Source organism: Pelodiscus sinensis, chromosome 3 (genome assembly GCF_049634645.1).
Source record: "Pelodiscus sinensis isolate JC-2024 chromosome 3, ASM4963464v1, whole genome shotgun sequence".
Classification (NCBI taxonomy): Eukaryota; Metazoa; Chordata; order Testudines; family Trionychidae; genus Pelodiscus; species Pelodiscus sinensis.
In genome coordinates, this window is record NC_134713.1 from 144,225,935 (window position 1) to 144,239,420 (window position 13,486).

Here is a 13,486-nt window from a genome sequence, read left to right on the forward strand (position 1 = left end):
CTTCCCCTTTATCTATGGGACTAGCCACTCTTCTCTTCTTCCTCACCCTTCCATCTTCATTATCTACCTGCTGTACCCCTTCTTCATTCTCCAGCTCCACATACCTGTTCTTGAGCTCTATTTTTCCTTCACTGACCCATCTTTTCCTCTGCCTGGTTCTCTGAGTCACATGCTTCCACTGTCCATTTTCTTCGCCCAGCAGTCCCCCCTCTGAAGCCCTTGATCCTGCTTCCATCTGCATATCTAAACTTTCCCCTTCAGCCACGTCATGCCTTTGCCCCATCATCTGCTCAAACCCCCTTCTAAACTCGACCAGAGTTTCTACCTGCATCTCCAGTCCTCGGATCTTTTCTTCCATCAGCTCGATCAGGCGGCACTTCATGCAAACAAAACTCCTTTCAGGTACCCCCTCCAGAATCATGTACATACCGCAGTGTAGGTAACAACAGCAGACCTATCACTATCCATACCTGCTGTCCTAAAAAGGGTTTAAAGGAAAGGCAAGAGTACCTCGCTCGCTTCCCAACTCCCTCTCTAAACTCTCTGTTTGCAATCACCTATTTGCAAGCTCCCTGGTCGCTGACTCACTCCTTTATAAAGCACTGGACTGCCTGATAGTCCCTCCCCCTACCAAGGCTCAGCCAATCAGCAGAGGCTTCTAGATTTCAAATGTTAATTAGATGCCAACAGTTTCCAGCTGCCAGTCACAGCACACACTCCGAGGGGCGTGGGGGAAAAGGTAAAGAAAAAGAAAAAATAACACATCACACTCACAAACACAAACTCAGAACACAGCGAGAAAGCCCCAAACACAACTCACACTACAGGCAGCCACTTCCCTCAAGAGTCCTGTAGTCACTTCTCCCTTACCTGGAGAACTCCCTCGCTAAACTCCCTGTTTGCAATCACCTCTTTGCAAGCTCCCGTGTCACTGACTCTTCCCACACAGGTGCATGTGGCAGGTACACATACCTATGTTAAATAGATATGAGCAAGCACTTGAATTCCATATTTCAGAGATAATAACCCACTGGGATTACTCATGGAAATGTATACTCCAGTTATTGTTTCAGGATCTGTGCACTGATGTTGTCTTGATTCTGCATCAGTTTCATTTAGTTTGTATTTTTAAGGTTTTCTTTGCAACCACTAAGTGTAGAATCTTTTTCTTCTAAATGAAAGCTCTGGTAATAGATGGATTCCATCACCAAATGCATGACAGAAGAGCCAGCATCCTGTATATTACTCAGGACCCACTACTAAAAGGGGTTTGATATATCCTGTTGCCAAGATGCAACATTAAATCACATAGTTTCTGTTTTCTTTTACTACACTCTTAAATCTTTCAGGTATTTTCATAAGGTTACATATGGAATTAAGAGCCATTTTAACTAGTATAAGTGTGCTCCTAAATATTTACAACATTTTGTTGCAGCAGTGATTTTTTGTTATTCTGAATCTAATCGATTTGTGTTGCCAACCTACTATAAAAATCTCTATGATACTATGCGATGCTTTGAAGTAAACAAGTTTGGACTATGAAGAGAGTTGCTGAGGAAGGAACGTTAGAGATTTTTAAAATATATGGTCACAAAAACATTTCTTCAAAACTATTGTGAAGTGATATTTGAGAGCTACAGATGTACGGTAGTGGACAATAATCTCTCTTCAAAACAAAAATGTATATTACCATGCCATGATCAAATGTGAAAACACCAACATCACGCCCATGATGAATATGATTCCGTCTGATAATGGGGTTTCCATGGTTTTTTACCCAAATCCCCGCCAATGCATTATTGGAGATCTCGTTGTCCTCATATATTCCCTGGCAAAAAGAAAATAAAACCCAATAATCAATAGTAATAAACATTAATACAAAAGCCAGAAAAAAATTAGAAATAGAAAAGTACCTGTGCATGGTCTGTAATGTAAAGTCCAACATTCTCACAGTCACTGATGTTACAGTGTTTGATAGTAGGACAAGCTCCCTGGCCACTAACACATACTGCAGACCCCACTAGAAGAAAAGTATACAGTTATCAAATATTAGAAGTATAGTGTATTTATAGATAGTCTGGCCCTGCTCTTACAAGAAAACAATATATACGGACATCTAAAAATGTAGCTTTAATTTAATCCATTTTATTAAAACAATGAAAAAGTTTATCCAGATAGGAAACTATTACCATTCTCATTTTGTAGATATGGAAACAGAGGCAGAGACTTTAAGTCACATGACAAAGGACACACTGGCATATCACTGGCAGAATGGAGACTATTTTGTGTATTTATTTAGGTTCATAAAAAATAGTTTATCCAACTTGTTTCACACACATTGAACAATAAGCAGAAGACAAACACAAGATACAACAACTCTATACTCTCACAAGACTAACTACTTTCCCATTTCAGACTATGTACACCCTCAGTAATTCAGCATTTTCAAGGGCCTGGAGCAAATAAATATTTTGTATCATTCCAAGATGATCAACAGAGTATGACGCTGTCTAACTAACGGGGAGGAAAAGCAGGTTCTGGAGTAAAGAGCTCCTTTCTAAAAACAATTTCAACAGCGCCAGGATCTCATCTATGATATCTGTAAATATCACTAACCAGAGTGGAGTACTCTGTACCAGCTGTAATTTCCAAATGATCTTCAGGCACAGCTTCATGTAGCACACACAGTAACAATTTAAATCTCAAAGTGACTAAGGCTGTGATATACTATAGCAAGATCTGCATCTACTAGGATGGTGTCTAGCCAAATACACATTGGGAGGGAAACATGTTAATGATTAAGTTTTGTGCTGCATATGGATGGAAAAAAATTCTTTTCACTACAATTATCCAATTTCAGTAGCAGTTTTTAAAAATGAATTTAAACAGTGAAGAGGATACTAACCTGTACAGGTACTTCGAATGATACAGTGATCTATTATTGGGCTGCAGTTCACGGTAATCTCTAAGCAGTGGTGTGCATTGTGGTGCTGAGCAGATTTGTCATCAGGATTGAACTAAAAGAATAAAATGTAGTGTTTTGTATTTTTTTTAAAGCATAATTTTGGAAATTAAGAAGTTCTACTCCACTTGCTTACCCTGATTGTCATATACCCAACGTAAGCATCTTCAGAACCCTCCATAAAAACGAAAGTGGAATCTCTAGTGTTTTCTATAATGACTTTATCTGCTACTTTTCCAGGTGCTGTAAACAAGAAGTTATTTTAAAATGTTTACTCTTTTCCTATTGAAAACTGAAAACAAATATGAAACAATTTCAAGTTCTACAAGTAAAAACAACACAGATTCTCAGGCATATGTAAATTAGGAGTGCTTTATTCTACAGAATATCAGTGTACTATACTGGAAAAGTGCTCTTAATACACAGCAATACCAGTAAAGCTATGCTTTGTACTAGCACAGTAAAACTACTCCCAGAGGCAAAACAAATTATACTAAGGAATGTCTACACTACCAAGTTTTGTCAACATTTAAAAGTTGACAAAACAAAAGTCACCAGAGGATGTTCACACTTGCTCCCTTTGTTGACAGATCATGTCCACACTGGAGGCACAATCACTGATACTATGAGCAATGCACTGTGGATATGTGTCCCACAGTGCAGTGTTGTGGAATGGCAGAGCTGATCCTTGCAAATCTTGAAATTCCCTCCAAGTTCTCCCACAGTAACCCAAGCTGCTAGGAGTGGTATCATAAACAGCTCCGTGAGTTCTCTGTGCTGAGGAAGGTCAAAGCAGGACACAGTTTGTCCCCCGCTCCCCGCAGCAGCCGTCTGCCTGCCACTATGCTCGTAATACTGGGCAGAGGAGATGCAGTTCAAGAAGGCTAATGGCATATTAGAGAGCACAAGGAAGAGCATTGCCAGCAGATCCAGAGAAGTGATTATTCCCCTTTATTCGGCTCTGGTGAGACCATATCTGGAGTACTGTGTCCAGTTCTGGGCCCCGCACTATAGAAAGGATGTGGACGCATTGGAGAGAGTCCAGCGGAGGGTGACCAAAATGATTAGGGGGCTGGAGCACATGACCTATGAGAAGAGACTGAGGGATGTGGGGGTTTGTTTAGTCTGCAGAAGAGAAGAGTGACGGGGGATTTTACAGCAGCCTTCAACTTCCTGAAGGGAAGTTCCAAAGAGGATGGAGAGAGGCTGTTCTCAGTAGTGACAGATGGCAGAACAAGGAACAACGGTCTGAAGTTATAGTGGGGGAGGTCTAGGTTGGATATTAGGAAGAACTATTTCCCTAGGAGAGTGGTGAAGCACTGGAATGGGTTACCTAGGGAGGTGGTAGAATCTCCACCCCCAGCGGTGTTTAAGTCTCGGTTTGACAAAGTCCTGGCTGGGTTGATTTCGTTGGGAGTGGTCCTGCCTTGGACAGGAGGCTGGACTTGATGACCTCCTGAGGTCTCTTCCAGCTCTATGATTCTATGATTTGTTCTTTGTTTGTTCCCCCAAACGGAGCACCTCACTCAGCTGTAAGATACTTTCTAAAGCTTTGAAAGTGGAGGGGCACATGCCTGCAGGCAGCAGAGATCAAAACAAAGCAGATCTATCAGAGGACAGGGATTGTGGGATACTGGCAGAAGCCAGTTCTGAGGACAAAACAAACAGCAGAGTCTACACTGGCTCTCTGTCAACAATAAAGGAAGGGGAAAAGAAAAGACTATCGTAGCGGAAGAAATTTTTTGTTGCTGAAACTAGGTATTTTTCCCAACAAGTCACATTGCAGCGTGAACACTCACTATTTTGTCACCAAAAGGTAGTTTTTAGTAACACAACTTAGTAAGTTCAGACAAACCCTATTGGTAACAATTCAGTTTTGCTACCTGTTTACAGCTTACCTGTTGCCACCATCAACCAGTACAGCTGTTAGTGAGGAGTTTGAAGAAAATCCCTGACCTAGTTATTCTAGCAGAAATCTGAAGGATAGATGTGGCCCTAGTTTAAAAGCAGTTACACTGGAATAAAAGTGCCTTTGCTAGTATAGCTTCCATTTTTCAGGGAAGCACTTTTTTAATGGTGTAAAAGCCACACCTAACATTAATATTGAATATACAAACCTTTTCTAGTGCAGTCTGGGCCCATGTGTTCTGCCTTTCAATTCTCTATTACAACTACTATGAAATTGTGTCCCATTAAAACAAACCAGAAATAGATAAAAATACAGTATATGTAGGAAAATAAAACTGATTGCAAAATACAAGGTAGGTTTTCTAATAAATGAATATGATAACCGGGCTCAGACTATCTTGATTCTAAAATGGTTACCATCTGCTGCTGTGTATGATCTGATATGAATTTTTTTAATTAAGATTTAATAAATGAAATCAGTACACCGTCACACAGTAGATCAAGGGTGGGGATTTTTTTTCGGTAGCCCACAGAGATATCAGCCAGGGGCCACACAAAAGTGGTGTGATGGTCTTTATTTCTGTAATTATTTTTTTAATTTTAGCATGATGTCTGAGTTGGCTTTTCCTTGTCCAACTGTGGCCACTCCTTCCTCCCTAAAGACACCCCATGCAGGGCAAGGACGGGGGGGGGGGGGAGGTTTCCTTTCCTCCCACTCCTACAACGGATTCCCCCTTCCCCCCAACGTCTCCTTGACTGTTTAGGGGGCACTGCTGGCAGGTGTGGACACCCTATGCAAGGAAGAGATTGGAACCGGGGGAGGGGGAGGAAGAGGGAAGGAGAAGCTGGGCCCGCTGTGGCCTCCCCATGCTTGAGGGCTTCTCTTCCCTGGTCCCTGTCTGCCTCCTTATCAGTTTCAGCCTCTTCACAGTTGCCTGTTGGGGGTGGGGGTGGGGAAGGCAGCAAGCACAGAAATGCAGAGCTCCTGTTTACTCAGAAGCTCCAGCACCTGGAGTTCTGGCCAGGTCTCTTGAGTGCAGGAGAGGAACTGAAAGTGTCCACCCGTACTGCAGGGGAGGCTGGGGACGTTTTTAAAGCAGCCCCTGGGACTCCCCACAGTGTTTTACAGCCGCTCCCCCCCCCCCCCCCCCCCACCCTAGGCAGATGAAATTGTTTGGCAGGCTGGAGGTTCCACACCCCTGTAGTAGATCCTAGCCAATGCATGAATGTTCTTTACAATCTACATAAAATAAAAAGTGGTATCTCCTCATTTCTCAACTACATACAGAGTGCTGCAGAAAAGTATTTTTAAACTTAATGTATTAAAAGTCTATTACAATTTAAAACTGAACTACAGTTCAGAATAAAGTTATCAAAATTAAGTGTTGAAATTATTTTAAAATTGCTAATCTACAAAAGTCAGTAACTTGAGGTGTGACTAGTAAGGTTCTTCAGTGTCCTTTACACTGAGTCTAGATTTAGATCCAATATTTCAATAAACACAAAAGTGTTTTGCATGCCATTGCTTAAGAGCCAGCAGAGGGAGCACAAGTTTTAAAAATATTTCTTATGCCTGTGTTGACATCAGTGATGTTGGTGCTCAAAAACAGTAGTAAGCAAAAGAGCCAATTTACAAACTGAAACCGAAATAACTATACCATAGTGAATTATACTATATTTCACATCTTTAGTTATTTTGGTACGAGTCTGTATGGAATACTCTCAGACAGAAATAAGGGCTTCTCTACACAATTTTTATTTTACTCTAACTGTAACACTTTGGAAATCCTTATGAGACCAGGTCTATACTAGAGGTAAAAGCCGAACTAAGTAACACAACTCCAGCTCCACAAATAGCATAGCTGGAGTCGATGTACTTCCGTTCAAATTTCTGCAGTGTTCCCACTGTGGGGGTCAATGGCAGAAACTTTCCTGTCAACTTCCCCAATGACACCAGTATTCCTCGAGGCATGAGCAGCAAGAGATGTGATCAGTGGTCAGTTTAGTGGGTCCTTATTAGCAGGGCTCACCAAGCGGCGGCAAGCCCTGCTCGCCAGCCGCACAGTTCTGCGCTCTGCGCCGGCTCTTCCGGGGTGTGATATACTCACCACGGGCGAGTAGATTACATTGTTTGTCGAGCCCTGCTTATTAAACCTGCTAAATTGAACCCTGGGAGATCAATCTCTGCAGTATCAATCTCTTGGTAAGTGGAGAAAAGGCCTGATAACATATTGATAAGCATGTTTATAGCAGTAAAATGCATCCATTCTAAAGGGTGGTGGCACAGCTGTCTCTGGAGCAGCCGGGCAGCCACCATGTGGCCCAGGCCCCAGCCCCGGCTCCAGCTCCGGCACATGGGGCAGCCGTCAACCACCCGGCCCATCCTGGGAGCAGTAGGGCAGCTGCCACATGACCCTGGAGGCAGCCCCAGCCCTGGGGAAGGGCTGGAACTGCAGCCAGGGCTGCATGGTGGCTGCTTGGCTGTTCGTGGGGTAGGCCAGGTGGCTGTGGTTCAGCTGCTCTTGGGGCCAAGGCTGGAGCTGGAGCCAGAGCCAGGGATGGACCCATGGTAAATCCTAGCCCCCAAAGCAGCTGCACTGCCACCGGACTTCAGCTCTAGTAGCCGCCCACCATTCGGCCCACCCTGGGGAAGTTCTGAAGGGAGGGTCAGGGCTGCATGGCAGGTGCCCAGCTGTTCCCAGGGCAAGGCTGTATGGCAAGTGGCTGCTGCATGTGCCAAGGCTGGAGCCAGGGCTGCAGCGTGGATGTCCCAGTGGGACAGTCACACCGCAGCCCCGGCTCCAGCTCTTGGCAGCTGACATGTGGCCCACCATGACTACAGCACCAGCTGTGGGGAAGCCACCATGCAGCATTGGCCCACGCACTCTCCCATCAAGCCTACCACCAGCAGCTTACCATCCCTGTCCAAAGAAGTGAGTGCTGCTGCGCGAGGAGATGAAGGAGACTAAAATTCGTTATGCGCTCCCGCACAGGCACCCACTTCGAGGGAACTTAGCGTAGCAACTGCCAAAAGAACTATATTTGGTTCCATCACAACCCATAGGTTGCCAACCCCGGGTTTAGACTAATCTTAAGCGTATCCACACCGACTATATCTGACCCCAGGTTTAGACTAACCCTAAGCATATCCAAGGGGTGGGGAGGACTGCAGAGCTGCAGTTTGAAGTAGTTTTTTAAAACTCTCTCTTTTTTTAAACAAAAAAAAAACTGCCTACAGCAATAACTAACAAGCAAAACTCCATTATAAACAAAACTGGCTTCAGCAATAACTAACAAGCAGAGAAAACACCTGTCAGAATCATCAGATGTTTCCTGAACTAAGGCAAGAAAAATGGAAAAAGACAGCATGCCAAGAGTGCAAATTGATTCGTTCTGATCTGCAACGTGTTTTATTGACACAGGACAGGACATATCCAAATTGTTTCTACTGGTGACACTTGCTACAGAAAATATATACTATGCCTGGACTGATATAGAAAAGTCTTTGTAAGTGCTACCTGATATTCTTAAGATTTATTTGTAATATATCTGTTAAGAGACAAGAAAGGTTACACACCGAAATAAAGATGCTTTTCAAATTAAAATACCTGCACCAATCATAGTGATTGGAGATTCGATATATATCCATTCGTCAGTATATATACCAGAGTGAACAAAGATAAGTCCATCAAAATGAGCTTCCTGAACCCCACCAAGGGCATCCTCAATGGTGTCATAGTACTAAAAACAAAGAAATCCAGACATGAGTTTAGGAAAAAATAACAATGAGAAAAGTATGCATATATTGATATAAAGTAATTCAGAAACATACCAACATATTTTCTCTTCCTTTATACCTTGCAGGGTTACTGTAGAAGTGTTCAGCAAAGCCTGGCTTTACATGTGCTCCTTTGTACTGAAATAAGGAAAATATTACAAGATAAACCTGTAACTAAGGAAGCTTGTTGTGTATGTATATACACGTTTATATGTATATATAAACATTGTAAAAAGTAAATCACCAAAAAGGGTATAGTTGTAATAGTCTGATAGGTTCCTTAAAATAATTTGGAAATCGTGTTCACTATTCATCTGAGGACCATGAATTGCAATTTTCATCATGTATACAAAAAGGAGATTCCCTTAGCTACATATCGAAGTGTTATTTAGTACCAAGGAAGAAGTTGTAACATTAACACTGATATCAACAAACAAGAAAGCAGTAAAAGATTTGTAATTTTTAAGAGAAGAAAGAACAATTATGGCCATCTTAATCTGACATCCTGCATAGCAGAGACAATAGAATTTGAAGTCATTCCTGAATCAAGCTCATAAACTTCTGACAGAGTATATCCAAAACATTAAAAAGAGATGGGGAACCTTTTTTAGGTCAGGTGCCACTGACCCACAGAAAACACTACTGGGGCCCACACACAAGACCAATTTAATTCTTCCGGTGGCTCAAGGTTGTTAGATTTCACTGGGAGCTCCTGAGCTCTGGGTTGGGGCCAAATATGAAGGGTTCGGTAAGCAGGGATAGGCTGCTATGGAGTGGGCTGAAGGTGTGGGGTCTGGGAGGGAGATATGCTGCAGGAGCAGACTGGGGGTTGGGGTGCAGAGTTTAGGAAGGAAGGAGGGTACAGGAGTGGATTGAAGGTGGGGTGCAGGGTCTGGGTGGGAGAAGGAGTGTGAGAGGGGGCAGGGAATTGGGACATATACCTGATGCAGCTCCCAGGGAGGGCACAGGTGCCTCCTTGCTGCTGTGCACTTGCAGGAACCACCCTCTGCTGCTCCCATTGACCACGATTCCCAACCAGTGGGAGCAACATGGAGACAGCAAGGGAGGAAGGGAAAGGATCAACTAGTTGACTGACTATCTGATAAGCATTTGCTTATTGGATAGTTGACTAGTCGATTAGTCTTTAACATCCTTAGTGGAGCCTGCAAGCAAGTGCAGGGACAGAGCTTCCCTGTGCTGCTGTTCCCTCAGCTAGGGAGAGGATGAACAGCAGTACACAGAGCCACTTCCTCCCCTGCCCACGCAGAGCCTGTGATCCAGCTTGCCTAGATCCATCCCACGAGGCTTAGGGTTCCCCCCAGCAGTGGGGAGCTGATGTTGATGTTCCAGTTGAGGGGGGTGGGTATTCCGAGCATTTCAGGCAAGCCGTGGGCTGAATCTGACCTGCAGGTCGTATGTTCCCCATCCTTGCATTAAATCTTGATTCAAAGACTTTAAGTGATGGAGATCCCATAGGTAAACTTTGAATAGTTATCTTCTCTGTGAAAAATGTGATTCTAGACCTTATTTTAGATCTGAATTTGTCTAGACTCAGTTTCCAGACACTAGAGGTTATGATTTTGTTTGCTAGATTAAAATGCCTTCTAATATCAGAAATATTTTTCCTCCCATGAAGGTACATGAGTTACTTGATCACAAACTGTCTTACTAACCTTTTCTAGGATAAACTAAATATACTGACCTTCTTTAGTTCCTCAACGTATGGCACATTCCTCTAGACCTCAGATTATTCCTGTAACATCCTTTTTAAACTGTGAACACCAGAACTGGCATCTGACCAGTCCTGTATACATTGCAATACTACTTCCCCATATATATATGGTATTCCTCTACTTATACATCCAAGGATTGCATACAAATAAAAGCATGAAGGTCCTTTTAAAAGGTGCTTGATTGCTTCAGGTGGAATTCAGAGAAAGGGGAAAGAATCAAATTTAATCAAAATGTAACTAGATTATGGTAGCTTTGCCCATCCCCCATTTTCATTCTATGCCCATTTGTGACATTACCAAAGTAGGATGGAGATTTTATTTGAACAAATCTTTATATTTGGTTGGATGAATTCCTGGAAGTTTTATCACATTACATTATCTTATCTGAAGATTCCTTCTGAAATCGTTCATTCCTGGAGACTTTAGGCCAATCCAAGAGGGTTGGCAACCCTATTCCTTGCATCTTTGCACCTGATTTTTCTAGACTAACCATTACTCCAATACTTATAGTCAAACCAAGTGTCTTTATTCAAAGTCTTAGAACATGAATACTACTATAAATATTAAGCTGAACTCATTTTCTTACTTTCTTGCTCCTTTACACACATTTTTGAAAGTGTGGTGCCTACCCATTCTTATATTTTGGATTAGAATTCCTGTAATTTGCCTTAAAAGATAATTGCTGCTAAACTCCTGGCATATAAATAAACTATTATGTCCTTTCTCATTCAAGACCAAATGCTACTGTCAATTCTAAACTTACTAAGAAAAGTGAAAGTATTCATATAAGTCAGTTCCATTAGGACAACAAAAATAATTCTGGAGGTTATCTGCTTGCCAAAGGCTATGACAAAACTCCACAGAATCAAAGATGAGTGTGCCAATCCACACAGCCAAAACACTGAGCTGGAAAGCTCACAAGACACTCCACCGCTGGAAGTCAAATTTTTGCAAAGAGTGATCCAAGATAAGTCACTTAAAAACAGGCACTTTTTCAAACAGGTACAATGATTTTTAAAACAGTTATTTATATTGTACTGTAACACTGCAAACCTTCTGTATCACCATCGAAGCATGACAGGAATATGAGTTTTTAAGAGGTGACTTGCAAATATAAGATTCCCTCCTCGTTTTAGAAATTTTACTAAAGAGAAGCAATACAAAAGAGGAAAAGTCGCCCCAACACCCTCACCCCCAACTTTTCCCTCCAAGATTTTAAAAACAAAGATGCATCTAGTCTCTGCCTAGTTGTTGAGAGACTCCTGTACATATACTGGCAAATTACTGAAGTCTGGTACTTCACCCCTGCAAACTGTCTTTAAAATTACAATATGGAATCTTCCTGAGGATGTGAAAAAACAACATTCATACCAGCTGCTGAAAGCTTTCTTTCCAGGGATTTGAGTGTTCATATTCTTCTGGATTAATCTGATAGAATTTACCAGGTTCTGGATGCATCATGGGACGTGTATATTCAAATACTTCCATATACAGTCGTTTCCTAAACAAAAAATGTCAGTCAATCAGAACAGAAAATGAAGGGTGTACTTACGTGGTAAAAAGTTATGACAGATGTATTACAATTAGAACAAACTTATTTATAACTTTAAGGGAGGAATTTTCAAAAGCATTCATTGTTTACTTTACTCTCACTGCAGTCAAAGATAAAACTCCATGGATTTCAGAGTTTGGCACGTACTGAGTAGTTTCAAAGTTCTCAACCCAAAGTTTTTAAATTCAAAATATTTTGTAAAAGTAGCTTTAAGATAAAACAAGTCTAGCTGTTGAAGACTGAAGAGATAAGACACTGTTGCATTTTGTAACATAAATTTGGTGCACAATTAAAGGCTCAGGTCAGCAAATGATTTAGATACATACAGGCAGTCCCCGGGTTATGTACAAGATAGGGACTATAGGTTTGTTCTTAAGTTGAATTTGTATGTAAGTCAGAACTGGCTCCAGATTCAGCCGCTGCTGCTAAAAATGACCAGGAGCTGACTACAGGAAGCTGGAGGCAGAATTGCTCTGCCCCCAGCTTCCTGGAATCAGCCACTGATCAGTTTCAACAACGGCTGAATCTCGAGCCTGGGACAGAACAGCTGGGCTGCCAGGTAGGTCCCTGCAGGACCAACCCGGCAGCACCCCAGCTGCTCTACCCCAAGGTCCACAACAAAAGCCTAATCTGCTGGGGGGGGGGGGGTGGGGGGGCGCACTAGCTGCGCCCCCCCCCCCCCCAGCAGACCAGGGACACGGGGAGCAAAGCCGCAGTGGAGGCGCAAGACCCCGCAGCCGCTGCGGCTTTGCTCCAGGTGTCCTGGTCTCCTGGAGACGGTCCCCAGCAGACCAGAGGCACCGGGAGCAAAGCGGCAGCGGTGGTGGGGTGCCACGCCTCTGGCAAAGCCTCAGAGGCACGGGACCCCGCCGCCGCTACGGCTTTGCTCCCGGTGTCCCGGTCTGCTGGAGACGGTCCCCAGCAGACCAGGGGCACCCGGAGCAAAGCCGGGGAGGCGGAGGGGTCCCGCGCCTCTGAGGCTTTGCTGTGGCAAAGCCGGGGAGGCATGGGACTCCGCCGCCGCTGCGGCTTTGCTCCCAGTGCCTCTGGTCTGCTGGGGACCGTCTCCAGCAGACCAGGGACACCGGGAGCAAAGCCGCAGCGACGGCGGAGTCCTGCGCCTCCCCGGCTTTGCTCCTGGTATCCCTGGTCTGCTGGAGACGGTCCCCAGCAGACCAGGGGCACTCGGAGCAGCTTTTCTCGCCCCGGAGAAGGTAATCAGGAAGGTGAAAACACAATTGGAATTGCAGCTAGCAAGGAATGTGAAGGGTAACAAGAAAGGTTTTTACAGGCACATTAGTAATAAGAGAGCGGTTAGGGAAAGTGTGGGACAGTTACTGAATGAGGGAGGTAACCTAGTGACAGATGATGTGGGAAAAGCTCCCAGACTACTGCACCAGGCACCACAGTATGGGAAGCAGGTGGGTACCTCACAGTGGAGAAAGAACAGGTTATGAACTATTTAGAAAAGTTGGACATAGACAAACCCATGGGGCCGGATGTAATGCAATTGAGGGTGCTAAGGGAGCTGGCTGTTGTGATTGTACAGCCAT

General features: G+C 43.6%; 1 protein-coding gene across 5 annotated transcripts in view; it reads right to left on the reverse strand.

The window, feature by feature from the left end:
• FBXO11 (F-box protein 11) overlaps positions 1–13,486 on the reverse strand; it is a 171,227-nt gene that overhangs the window by 38,322 nt on the left and 119,419 nt on the right. For all 5 annotated transcript variants that reach the window (XM_075925095.1, XM_075925094.1, XM_075925096.1 and 2 more), the window contains exons 5-11: positions 11,753–11,882; positions 8,703–8,786; positions 8,479–8,611; positions 3,099–3,205; positions 2,906–3,017; positions 1,914–2,020; positions 1,691–1,828 (exon numbers count right to left, since the gene is read on the reverse strand). In XM_075925095.1, coding sequence (XP_075781210.1) covers positions 1,691–1,828; positions 1,914–2,020; positions 2,906–3,017; positions 3,099–3,205; positions 8,479–8,611; positions 8,703–8,786; positions 11,753–11,882 — 811 coding nt within the window. The remainder of the gene's footprint in view (positions 1–1,690; positions 1,829–1,913; positions 2,021–2,905; positions 3,018–3,098; positions 3,206–8,478; positions 8,612–8,702; positions 8,787–11,752; positions 11,883–13,486) is intronic.